General features: G+C 41.8%; 1 protein-coding gene across 2 annotated transcripts in view; it reads right to left on the bottom strand.

Annotated features, from left to right (window-relative positions):
• The window catches only part of PPARGC1A (PPARG coactivator 1 alpha), a 133,381-nt gene that overhangs the window by 14,169 nt on the left and 106,083 nt on the right, over positions 1-13,129 (bottom strand). For both annotated transcript variants that reach the window (XM_036064273.1, XM_036064271.1), the window contains exons 8-10: positions 7,058-7,973; positions 6,361-6,465; positions 6,081-6,201 (exon numbers count right to left, since the gene is read on the bottom strand). In XM_036064273.1, the coding sequence (XP_035920166.1) occupies positions 6,081-6,201; positions 6,361-6,465; positions 7,058-7,973 (1,142 nt within the window). The remainder of the gene's footprint in view (positions 1-6,080; positions 6,202-6,360; positions 6,466-7,057; positions 7,974-13,129) is intronic.

Raw genomic sequence — 13,129 nt, 5'->3', positions numbered from 1 at the left:
GCAGAAGAGAGAGAAAGAAATTGAACCATCACAAAGAAATTGCTCAACTACCATTATGGGAATACACACAGCCTACGTATTCAAGGAAATTTGAAGTTAAAGCTAAAATCGACCATATGCACGTCCATATGCAAACATATTGGGACAGTCTCTGAATTGCTTCTTTATACAAAACTGTATGCAACAACGATCCCACAAAGAAGATAAACCAGAGGACCTTTTTGGATACTGATACATTCTGCAGTAAAAAGAAGACACAATCTAGATGGGAAAAAACAGACCCAAAGGGCTGGTGCACAATCACTTAAATTACCTATTTGTCTATCATCTCCTTTTATGAAACACAGGAATGGAACCACGTCTTGCTTCCTTACAAAGATCAGAGATTGAATACATGCTGAAATTCTCATTTTAGAAAATGATTAGAGTGCTTGGTTTTCCTAGTGCTAAAAATGAAACTAAAAGGCATCTGAAGGTCTAAAAGCAAAGACAAAAATCTTTCCAAGATTGGCCAAAATGTCTAGCAAAGAACCGATTATTTTTAACATGTTGCAGTTTTATTAGGCAGATGAATAGATTCCATATCTTTAAAAAACCTTAACATTTGCAGCCAATTTTTCAAGACATTAATTTCTAAACAGGAGATGAAAGGAAAAGAAATCAAAATGCTTAATAACATTTTCAACTTCTTAAAGGCTTGGAGGAACTCTAAACCTTTGGAAAAAGCTCCTTGAAAAATGATTTTCGGACCAGTTTCCACTATTGAGGAGGATGGAACATTTATCAAATATCTTTTAGCTTCAATTTTCACAAAAGCTAGTTTGCTGATGGTGTGGATAACAAAATTGAAGATTTATATTGCATTAACAGGTATAGTAAATCATCATTATATCAAAATGCAGGGGGGGAAATACAGGGAAAAAAACTGACTGAAATTAACTGACTTTGCATGATCAAAATCTTTATCAAAAAGAGAATAGAGCCTCTCGGGTAGCTGGGGAAACATACAATGGCTGCAGTCAAATAATAAGCTAGTCTTGGTAAAAGGGGTTTGACTAAGAGAAAGGGAATTTAGCAGGGAGGTTAACATTTATTGAATTCTAATATATGCCAAGCACTGTGCTTGATGCTTCTTTATGGGTTATCTCCCTAAAATGCTTTGCAACGCCAGGTAACAACAAGGAACAGCGTGATAGAATTTAGATTTTGATTCTCAGAACTCTTAGCCTACATTTCCAAGTCGGGATAATGTAAAAATTCTTTTTCCTATGTTAAGGAAGCTGCATGTCAACTTCAGCCACGAAAGACTCATGTTCATTTCCGGATTAGCTACCAACCTGACTTCCTCAGAAATTTCAAAGATATTACAAATACTGTATGTGAGGTGTATGGATAAAATCTATGCCCTCTAGGCTGAATGGTACAGTGAGGTCCTCCATCTAAAAGACAAGGTGAGGGGGTGGATGGCTGTGAAAAGGCACATATGGACAGAAAGAAATGCCAAACCTTGACAAAAGTCAAATTGTGTTTTTTCCCTCTCTTTCCCTTCATATTGATTATAATAATACTCTTAGGGAAGAAACAAAACTACAGTACTCAGTTTTCCAAAGTTACTTGCAGTTAAGTACTACCCAGGAATATTCTTCTAAGCCTAAATTTGGATCAGGGTGAATAAATCCAAGATAGTCTACGTAAGAGCCAGTATGCAAGTAAACACACGGATAAGGCAGACAGCATGGAAACTGAGAGGATGTAGGACAGCTTTCAGTAAAACTGATAATTTCTAAATAGTGAGGTTCAACTCACAATAGAACATGTATTCTAACCTACATGAAGTATCTCTTGAAAAAGGCTTGGATAGAAAACTATTTTCTCCAAAAATTCTAACTATGAGAAATTACACACACACACAATTTTTTTTTTTCCCATTTGGAAGAAGCTGATAATTATCCGTGATGAAGCACTGTTCCTGACTCCTGGGCTGCATACTGACGAATGGAAGGGAGAAATGAAATGGCTTAGTCATTGCCCAGGCACATCTGGTTTGGGTTTCAAGCACTGAGCCGTATCATAATGTGTACATTTACCCTTTAAATGAACATCCCATTATCATGTTTTCTGGCAGAAAATTTTACCGACTGCAAATGAGTGGGACTTAGAACTCTACGAGAAATTAGGGCAGTGACAGTTTAGACATTAAGTGCCAAACTCTGGCTTGCAAAGTTCCGATTAACCTAAATTACTGCAAGGCTGAGAAAGACAGGGTGACGTGGTTCTTGAGAAAGAATTCAGGTGGAAAGTGGAGGAAAGGAACAATCAGAACGGTGGCAATGGTCAACCGAATATAAGATTCTGTGTTAGTAACTACTGACTATTAGACCTCTCTTAACTCTCTGATTTGCTGCATCCAGGTTGGTCTGGATAAAGACTTTTAGACGCATAAGCAATGACAAGTTTATACAGACCTCCTAAACCGTCTCCTTACGGAACTCAAAATAAAAGCAATATAGACAGCAAGCCAAAGGCGGCAAAGACCGCTTTAATTTTGTAAAATATCAGTTATTCGATGATTTAACATTTTTTTCATTTCCTTTTTGGGCCTCTGCTTTGCTAGTCCTCTAATTATATGATTGATCTGAATTAATAGATAACCCAACATTGCGCCCTAGATATTCTAAACAAAATTTACTACTTATTCTTTACGTCAAGGGTTTCTCAAAAATATGAATGGAAATCACCTACCCAACCAAGTTAAGAGGACTGCCCTAGTTCCTTTAGCTGTTTCTTTCACGAATGATCTCTCAAGCTGATCCAGTCAAATGAGTCAAAGCTCATCACATGTATCTCTGTGCCCAAGTCCATTAAAATACATTTTGCAAATGCACTGTGGCACAAGAAAGTAAATCATCTTGATGAAGGAAAGCAATCAGAAAATCTTCCTATGGTAAACTCATTAAGAAATTCCACTATGCCTTCAAGATAGCCTTCACAATCTTTGTCATGTCTTACAGGACACTTTAAGGATCGCGCTTCCATCGAGCCCTCCAGTACCGATTCTGTTCCCCAGTGTTCTGGTTAAATGACTAGCAGTTTCTCAGCATACCTTGCTCTTGTCTAGGGACTTACTGTGACCTATAGCTTCTGCCTAGAACAGCAGTGCCCACTAAAAACATAATGCAGCCTATGCAAACTTAAATTTTCTAGGAGGCACATGTTAAAAAAGCAAAAAGAAACAGAAAATTTAATTTTAATAATGTATTTTGTTTAGCTCAATATGTCCAAAACATTATCATTTCAATTTGCCATTGATATGAAAAGTATTAATCAGGCATTTTACCCTCTTCTTTTGAACTAAATTTTCAACAGCCAATCACATTTATAGTGCATCTTAATTCAGTGTGGCGAGTGGCTGCCATATTGGAAAGCACAGGTGTAGAAAACCTTTGCCTTCCTTCTCTTTCGATTTCAGATCAATCTCACCCTCACCAGGAATGCCCTCCCTCATTCTCAGGTCTAGGTGTCCACCCATTTGCCACCAGTACCTTAGGTTACCTTCTGCCATAGCACTTAACGTACCTTATTGCTCGTTTGCATATCTTTATCTGCCGGGAGACTTGAAGCTCCCTGGATGTGTGGACCAGGTCTTACCTGATTCTATATCCTAAGCAACTAGCAAATGTTTATCACATAAAGGATCACGAGTTCTCGCTTATGTGAAGCAGAAACAGCATGTCATTGTCCAAGAGGGGGTGAATTTACGAGTTAGTCCCAAATCTTTATATTCAGCTCTTATTATCTATAGTTCGCTGATTACAGAGTAAATAATCCCTATGTCCTAGTTTTTTTTTTCAATCTCCTTTTCCAAAACAAAAACAAAAAAAATCTCAAAGCCAGATGTCTAGTTAATTTATAATGACTCAGTGTAAGCCAACTTGATATTTTTACTATATAAGCCATCTTTCAGAGATAACTGATAAAGACTGTCTTACTCAAAGAATTAACTAAAGAACTGGTCAACATTGGTGACACAAAGAGAAGGCAGAGGGTATCTGCTTTCAGTCTGGGGCTAGTGACCTCAAGGTTGCTTTTGGCACAGGCGTAACTGTGGAATGTAGACCAGCCACACCAATTGACATTTTGGAAAGAGCCAAACTAATGAAAAGACCCCTCTCTCCTTTATGCACTCTCATTAAGTATCTGGCACTAAATTATCTTCGGAAGGAAAAAAAGAAACACATGCCATTTAGCCACATTTATCTGCACAGCTTTGGTCATAGTGGTGTATTTTGCACAAACACACGATGAAACCGTTAATCGTTCTCTTCGCTGTGATACTTTTGGGAAGAAACATGAAGGATTTTACAAAATATGGATTTGCAAACACTAAAATAACTCTTTTCCTACATGCTTGCTCAACATGATTCTCTTTTGTAAAGATTAACTGTAATGTGCCATACCAAAAGGCTTTGTAAACTCTATGGCATTATATAAATGTGAGTTATTATAATTATTGAACAGGCTATTAATTAAATACAGCAAAATTAGAAAAATTGAATTTTTAATTTTCATTAGTCTTCTTTAAGTGTTAACGAATGACACTCCGGCAGCTCTTAATATCACAGCTCATTTGAAAGTTGAGAAAAATGAGCAAAGGTGTTGTAATTTGCACAAGACTTTTGATTCAGTCTTAGGTAGCTTCAACGTTAAATGACAGCAAACACTCTAGACCTTTAGCCTAAGTATTCAATTACTTCTCCCTTCTTTTTCCTCGAGTGCCTGCTATTAACAAGCCTCTCAGTTAACCTTTTCCCTCTGGTTGATAACTGTTGGCCAGTGCTTGATTTTGACCCCATTCGTCAGTTCTTTTATGTAGTTTTTTCAAGATTTTGTTGATGGTTGTAGGTTTTCTTAAAGGTACAATATAAATCTCACCTTTACGGTTGAAAGTCATTTCCCTAAACCTTGGTTCCCTTATATGCAAGACCTGGGAACAGCTGATCTAACTGCAATGACTCTCAGGAACAACGAGCACAGACAGGCAGCCACGGCGGACGAAAGCAATGCCACTTCTGATTGATTACTCAAGGCTCCCTGAAGCCCTGAGTTGGGAGAGACCCAAAGTTTCCCCGCGGGCTCAGTGGGAAGAGTTCCATAATTGATTAGGAATGTCTGCCATGGGCAAGACTGACAACTGGGGCCACTGGCTTTCGCCTTCTAAGTTCTGGGTTGAAAAGCAATAGGAGGGAGCTGGGGTAAAATCTACCTACTTGCGAGCAGGTGTTGAGAAGTAGTGACCCGCAGAGAACCAACAAGTTCAACATAGCCTGGATCTTTACATCGAAGTGTCAGTGATGTCTGTATGTCAAGGAGATGTGATGCCTTGCAGTACGTGGTGACGAAATACATAATGGGTTACTGCAAAGTAGCTCATAAGAAATGTGGATGTGTCAACTGCCTGGTTAGATGCTGACCCAGCACAAGTAAGAAATGATGACTTTTTAGGAAATCTTCATCTACCGCCTCCTTTAAATCTAACTTGAACCCGGTCCCTTCCCGCACGATCCAATTCTAACGTCTGCAGAAAAGACAAAAACTAAAAAACCAAACACGGGCACCGCCTCATCTTCCACTCACAAAAGCCGCAGAGGACGGTAAGAAAAACCCATCTTCTGACCCCGATGGAACCAGTCTTTGACTGAATAAATCCCTGCTCCCTCCATTTTGGAAAACAAAAGTAGAGAACAGCAACGAGCTTCAAGATGAATGAGGAACGTGAAGTCCGAATAGGAACCTACGCTCATTTACCATGTTGCTTCCCAATAATCTGCGTCAAGAGGGATTGGATGGGGGACCCACCGCTGTTTCAAAGTCAACAGGCTGAATGTTGCATATTCTAACAAAGCCTTCGCTTTAGTTTATTTTCTAGTCTACAAAAAAAAAACAAAAACAAAAAACAGGGGAAGGGAAGGGAAGGAAGGGAAGGGAAGGGAAGGGAAGGGAAGGGAAGGGAAGGGAAGGGAAGGGAAGGGAAGGGAAGAGAAACCCTCCCTTAAAATGAAAGCGAGCTCCCAGCTGCTTACAATTGCCTTCTGCCTCTGCCTCTCCCTTTGTTTGGCCCTTTCAGACTCCCGCTTCTCATACTCTTTGCGGTATTCTTCCCTCTTCAGCCTTTCGTGCTGATATTCCTCGTAGCTGTCATACCTGAGAAACATAACTTCATCATTAAGTCAACCGTCAACCGCCTCCATTTACCCAAGCAAAACGAATCATGATGGGGGGAGGGGGCAGGGTTCGAGCTAACACCGCGTCATCTAGAGGAGGGGGTGAGAGGAGCAGAAGGAAAATGACAGGCGCCCTCACCTGGGCCTCCGGCTGTAGGGCGACCCGGAACGTGATCTTGCGCACAGAGGAGAATTTCGGTGCGCGCGGTGTCTGCAGTGGCTCGACTCATAGTAGTAGCAAGATCTGGGAGCGAGAGGAAAAACAGAGAGGGCATTTGCAACTGCCGCTTCACCCCGGTTTACTGGCACGACAGAATAGCCCCCGGAACACCGTGTGACAGAGAGCGGCTTTTTCTTCCTAGCTACTGGTGAGATTTCCCGGTGGCGGTTTGTGATGGTGTAGTCAGCTTAGAGGTCTGGGGAGTGATGTGTGCTTTCCCAGCCTCTCTTATTGATGCTAACGCCGAGCACCAGTCTGGTACAATGTCAGCTTTATCTCGCGTGGATCTCAACTGTACTGGCACAGGGCAACCCTCCAGGTAATGGAAAAAGTTAGGGGAGCAAGTAGGTTTCTTACAAATTGCTCTCTGTGATCCGACTGGCTCAAGCCACTGTGCTCAAGGCTGACAGATTTAAGATGAGGAGGACTGTCTGTGTGACAACATCCTCGTTAGTTCCAGAGGCACTGGGGATGCGGTGTTGAGGGGCCGGGCTGCCTGTGGGTTGCGAGTGCGTGTTTTGTTTTTTTTTGTTTTTTTTTTTTTTTTTTTTGGTTGGTTGGTTGGTTTGTCTGTTTTTTGGACCTGACGCTCTGGGGTGGGTGATGACAAGGTTACCTTGAAGAGGATCTACTGCCTGGGGACCTTGATCTTGACCTGGAATATGGTGATCGGGAACACGACCTGTGTCGAGAAAAGGACCTTGAACGAGAGCGCATCCTTTGGGGTCTTTGAGAAAATAAGGATTTGGGTGGTGACACGGAATCTCTACACGGAGAGTTAAAAGAGGAGCAAGAAGGCGACACATCGAACAACGAATAGGATTGTGTGCCATCCCAAGGGTAGTTCAGTTTATCACTTTCATCTTCACTGTCATCAAACAGGCCATCCATGGCTAGTCCTGAATTTATAAACATAGGTAGTTTGGAGAATTGTTCATTACTGAAATCACTGTCCCTCAGTTCACTGGTCTTGTCTGCTTCGTCGTCAAAAACAGCTTGACTGGGATGACCGAAGTGCTTGTTCAGCTCGGCTCGGATTTCCTGGTCTTGGAGCTGTTTTCTGGTGCTGCAAGGAGAGACCTGCTTGCCCGCCCCCGGAGTCTCTCTCAGGTAGCACTGGTCTGAATCTGTGGAAGAACAAATCTGCCCCTGCCAGTCGGAGGGGGCATCTTTATATTCTAGTTGTCTAGAGTCTTGGAGCTCCTGTGATATATTAATGAGTATTTCCGTTTTGGAATTAATCGACTGACAATAGTCATGGTCACCAAACAGCCGTAGGCTGGGCCGCTTGGCCTTCCTTTCCTCGTGTCCACTGGTGAGCACGGAGGTCTTGCTGAGTTGTGCGTACAACTCAGACTGCTCGGGCCCCTTCTTGGTGGAGTTATTGCCTTGGGTGCCAGGAGGCTCACTGTACCTGGGCTTCTTTGATGGAGGAGGTCCCACAGTCTTGCAAGAGGACTTCAGCTTTGGAGAAGTCCTGAAAGGGTTATCTTGGTTGGCTTTGTGAGGAGGAGTAGTGGGCGGAGTTAGGCCTATGGGAAAAAGAAGGAGGGGGGTGGGGAGAGAGACAAGAGATGGAGATCATGTGGTTAAATGCCAGGACAAGTGTTCCTAACTTCTCCAGGGCTTCAGACAATGGCGAGAAAGAAGGTACACGAAATTCATGCAAGGCCTGAAAAAGTACCTCTCTCCCTGTAAGCCCCTGTCACCAAGAAAAGACAGATTTCACTACTGGCAGGCGGCAGTGAAATCTGTGATATTTTGTGTTTTAAATGCCAATGCTAACAGACCTGGCTTCCCAGAAAACTCGAACGCCTCCCTACCGGCCTCCACGGGCACCAGGCATTACCCAAGCTCGCATTTCCAAGGGCACCGTGTGTCTGCCTTATGGAACATTAACACAGCACGGCCCAGGGGGATCACAGAATAGCTTTGGTAGCCTTTGTCTGCAAGGAATTCTGAGGAGCACACAAGTGGCTCAGAAAAATTTCCCCAATCGAGGATCACTACCCAAGGAGCCCCAGAACTCGGCAACTTAAAAAAAAAAAAAAAAAAAAAGATGGGATGACAGCAAATGTGGGGCAGGGTGGGAAGGACACAGACAACTTCAAAGGAAGTCCAGGAGAACACGACAGACGAAAGCAGGGAACCAGACAACTGTGCAACTTGACGGCAATGATTCTTTTGTCTCCACAGTTCATTAACTTAGTAAACCATGGCTAATGTAGGTATAATACTTTCTTGTAAGCATAACTAATACATTCTGTCTAAAATATGGTTCTGCAACAGAAACCTAAATGAACAGGAACACTAAATATTGCAGTGTTAGTGGACCATTTTATTTAGAGCACAACATCGGGGCGGGTTAGGAGGCTGAAGGACTGAAACGGACCCAAACTCCGGCAACCAACTAATTAAAAAAAATAATAATAAAATAAAGGGAGACCAGAGACACCCCATCGGTTGGTGTCTTTCGTCCTTTTCTACAGAAGAGCAGAAAATGCCATCAGATGGCCATGGTGGGAGAGTCTGTGAGCTGTAGTTGCCTCCACTATGTTTCACCCCTGAGAAAGTTCTACTCATCCCTTCACACCGAGGAAGGATAATTGGGAAATGGCTCCAGAGTCCAAGGAACTTTGAAGAAGGGCACGCTAGGGTTCAAATGACTTTATGCTTACAAGGGAACATTTGAGTTTACAATCCATTTTCTATTCGGGAGGATGGGTGAACGCTGTTCAGCAGAGTTCAAGTCTGCTAACAGGTCTGGGGTTAGACTTAAGGCAACTGCACATTTCAAGGAAATGGCAGAAAAATCTGACTTTGCTGGAGAAAAGGGAAAAAAATACACACACACACACACACACACACACACACACGACCAAGTAGGTCACAGAAAGCCACATGCAATTTTGGTATGAACAGGAAGATACTGCCTCTTTTTCCTACTTTGCAATAAAAATATGGAAGAAATTAATATTTCCTGTATAATAAAATATTTGACACCACTATTTGGCAATTTTTATTCTGTACGGCTAAAGCTTTCTAAATGAGGGGAGAAAGGCTACAAAAATGCAAAGTAATGTGACTTTGGAAATCCATCCCAGAAAAATTCAGAAAGACAGGGGAATACAAACACAGAGAAGGGACCCAGCAGAGTCCCAGAAAAGCTCCCTTGATTAGCAGGCACCCCCACATGCCTTCCATACTCTTCATTTGAAGGCAATAGGGAGGTGACATATTGTACAATGAAACCTCCATGTCACTGAGGCACACTCTCCTTTTGTCCCCTCTTTCATGGACAGGTATGCCTTTTACTCGCTCTAAGAGATTCTTATGTATTCAATCTTTCTCTCTCTTTGTTGCCCTTGTTTCCTTTACCTTTCGCACTGCCCCGTTTCTAACACTCATTTCTACCACATGCTGTCTTCAGTTACCATTACAACAAATTTAAAGATACTAATGCTCCTCCAAAGAAACGATAAATTCTCAGATACTTCTCACAGGAGGCTAAGATGCCCAAAGAAATAATGATGAATAATCTCTCTTTGCTCAGCCAATAAAAGTCAAATATTGCAAATGACATAGCCTTTGACTAGGGGAAATGACATTCGACATCCTAAAATCCAATTCCATAAATCTTCTCGTGGTTCCCAAATTAGAGTAGTTGTTACATTCCTAATAATTTATTGCCAGGATCACTCGTTTGATACTTATCAGATAATGCTCTATATTCTTGCTCATCTCTTTTTTGAATGTATAGTTTATCTTGTCTTTCCAAATAGATTATATGCTCTTAGTAGAATGTTGCTTGGGCTTATTTGTGCAAAAATTCTTGTACTTTTTTTAGAAAAATTTTTCTAGATTCTCCTTTAGTAGCGGGTCTTATATTTCAGTGGCTCAAGAATACCTTGGGAAGCTGGTCAAACATTTTTAATGAGGTGGTTCATGGGCCGCATATGGAGAGCCTCTGTCCTGTCATGTCTAAGTAGCACATTGCCTTGTTCTCAGGTGTATGTATTTTGACTGACATTCTAGACTTATAAAAAGAAACCCTAAACTTCAGAAACACCAAATTAGGCCACTATTAAAGAGAGACTAGTTCTAAAAATAGCTCAGCTATCTAGGGATTTTAAATATAGAAATTCTTTTTAGTCTTGAACATTCGAAACCCTTGTCCTAGTACCTAAGCTCATTATCACTTAAATAACTGATTCTCAAGTTGCTCTGGGGAGTGGCGACACCCTGATGGTAGTTTGTTTGTTTGCTTGAGTTTTTTTGTTTTTGTTTTTGTTTGTTTTTTGAGTTAAAAACAAAGCCTTTTCCCTTCTGCACATTTTGGAGGGCCTATGGGGGTGGAGCAGACATTCACTGGGCTTGTACTCTGTGCTGGGTAAGACACCAAGATGCTGGTATTTTAGGGACTTCATGGTTCCTTTTAATAAACGGGCAATTCCCTAAAACTTGAAGTAAGCGTATGTTCTTGCATATGTGCGTAAGATTTCCGGAAACACTCCGAGATAACCAAATAGACCCCACGAGGGAGAATACGAGGGGTGGAAATTTCTGTGGGCACTGCTTGTTAAAAAAAAAAAAAAAAAAAAAAAAAAGTAATACCTGTTTCATGGATGGAAGTTATTTCAGGATTAGTGAGTAGGTGGGTAAGGGAAAACAACTCAGATAATTCCCTAAACTTTTGTACTGTTTACTGAAATATCTTTATTCAGAGAATACCTCCAAGCAAGACTGGGAAATCTCAAGGATGCAACCACCAGTGCCTAAGTGAAAATCTATTTCCAGATATAGTTGAGACCTAAAGCAAAACAAAGCAAAACAAAAGCGTGAGAAGCACTGTATATACTTATATATATAAAATAGTGTCAAACTTTCAAGAGCCGCTGATAGGACAGAGACCCCTTGCCGCACCTGAACGAATTGGATTTCTCCCATTTCCCCACCCAGAACTCTGTCCCCTGCGGGAGGGGGGCAGTCAATACTCAATTCCTTAATGCCACTACCTTTGCTCATCTTCCCTCTAATGGCCAGACTCTCAATTTCACCCCACAAGCTTAAATCAACAGGGCTAATGCCTCCCATAACCTCCGGATTATTTCCTGTGTGTTGATTTTCCGGGGAATGTGTACATTTTGGTGTTGACAGTACAAGGTATATTCCGTGCTCTCTCTTGAACTTAGCAGGTTTTGACAGATTTATGTGAGGACAGATGGCCATTACAGGCTGAAGGCTGACAAGAGGCAGTTCAGAGCATTGCTAACACACTTGCACAAACTCTCAGCAGTGCAGCACTGTGCAGAATGTAATTCAGACTATAGCTTTTTTATTACTGCCTATTTTCTTTTGTCAAAAGAGCCTGCTGTGCAGAGCAACAAATGGCTGCTATTACCCGGAATGTAATGGGTGTCAGACAAATCACGTAACACAAACAATCAAGAGTATGTAGGTCATATTTCAACAGAGCACAACCTTAGCAATATTTATGATTACTGCATTGAAATGTGTTCTATAATAAACAAGTACCTCTGCATCACTCACACTTAGGCACTTCTGCAAAGCAAGTCTGGGAAAAGTGGTGCACACTCCACAGTCATCTTTTTAAACAGCCCTTTTATTTAAAAAAAAAAAAAAAGTCAGAGACAAGTTTTGTTTCGTTTTTCATTATGGGCTATAAAACGATTTTCTTTGAGGAGTTCTCTCTTGGGTTTGTTTGTTTAATTGCATGACTCTGATAAACGGTGACTCCTCTGTGTTTTGCATGTTCCACTGTCTACGCAGTGACTTCAGCAGGGTTTTGCTTGTTGTTTTTTGTTTTTGAATAGTTTACAGTATTTTGCAGGCCCTAACGCTGTATCTGTGCCTTGCCTCGGAGTTTCTTTGACGGTGGGATTTCCCTTAGGCCACATGTCGATTCAGATATTTCTTAAGGACAAACAGTGGGAAGATGAGGTTCTCATTTGCTTCAAGCCTTCCCAGAAAAAAAGAAGGACTGGGCAGAGAGGCGTGTGGCTCCTCCTACCCACACAATCTATGCCTCAAGAATCTGGAGATTGTAGGAAGGGCTGACACTCAGTATGAACTGTGACTGCTCTGCCAGTGAGAATATTTTGTTAAAAGAGTTGCTCCTGTGGTCTCACCCACCCCCAACTTCCCGGAACTCACCGGAGCCCCAGAGGAGCCAGCCACGGAAGTGTTAATGCTTGCACAGGGGAACATCCCACACCCTGCCCAGTACTCTGGCTGCCATCAACCCCGGCTGGTCTGAGGGCCAGTGCTCCTGCCTTTACTGCTTTTTCAGTATTTCCTACATCACCCCTGATTCCCGGAGAACAAATCGGCCTCACGGAAAGCCTTCAGAACATTCCTAGGACATGTGCCTAATTCCCCAACTCTTGCTCATGGAAGATGAAGATACTAATTGGTTCCCCTTGCACTTTCCCACAGAGCTGGGGCAGGAGTAGGGATGAGGGTGGGGGTGAGGGGGTGACGTTTCTGGGAACGTCGATCACCAACTCCCCCCACAAGCTGATGTGGGAGAGGAAATCACTGTGTTATTCTTGGCTTAAAAGAAATTTGGATAGTATTATTTCCTGAAAAGATAACAAAGGAATGATCATTCCAGATGTTGGGTCAAGAAGAATGAGATAAAAAAAAAAAAAAAAAAAAAAAAAAACGA

Source organism: Lynx canadensis, chromosome B1, assembly GCF_007474595.2.
Source record: "Lynx canadensis isolate LIC74 chromosome B1, mLynCan4.pri.v2, whole genome shotgun sequence".
NCBI classification, from domain to species: domain Eukaryota; kingdom Metazoa; phylum Chordata; class Mammalia; order Carnivora; family Felidae; genus Lynx; species Lynx canadensis.
This window is presented reverse-complemented; position numbering and strand designations above follow the sequence as displayed.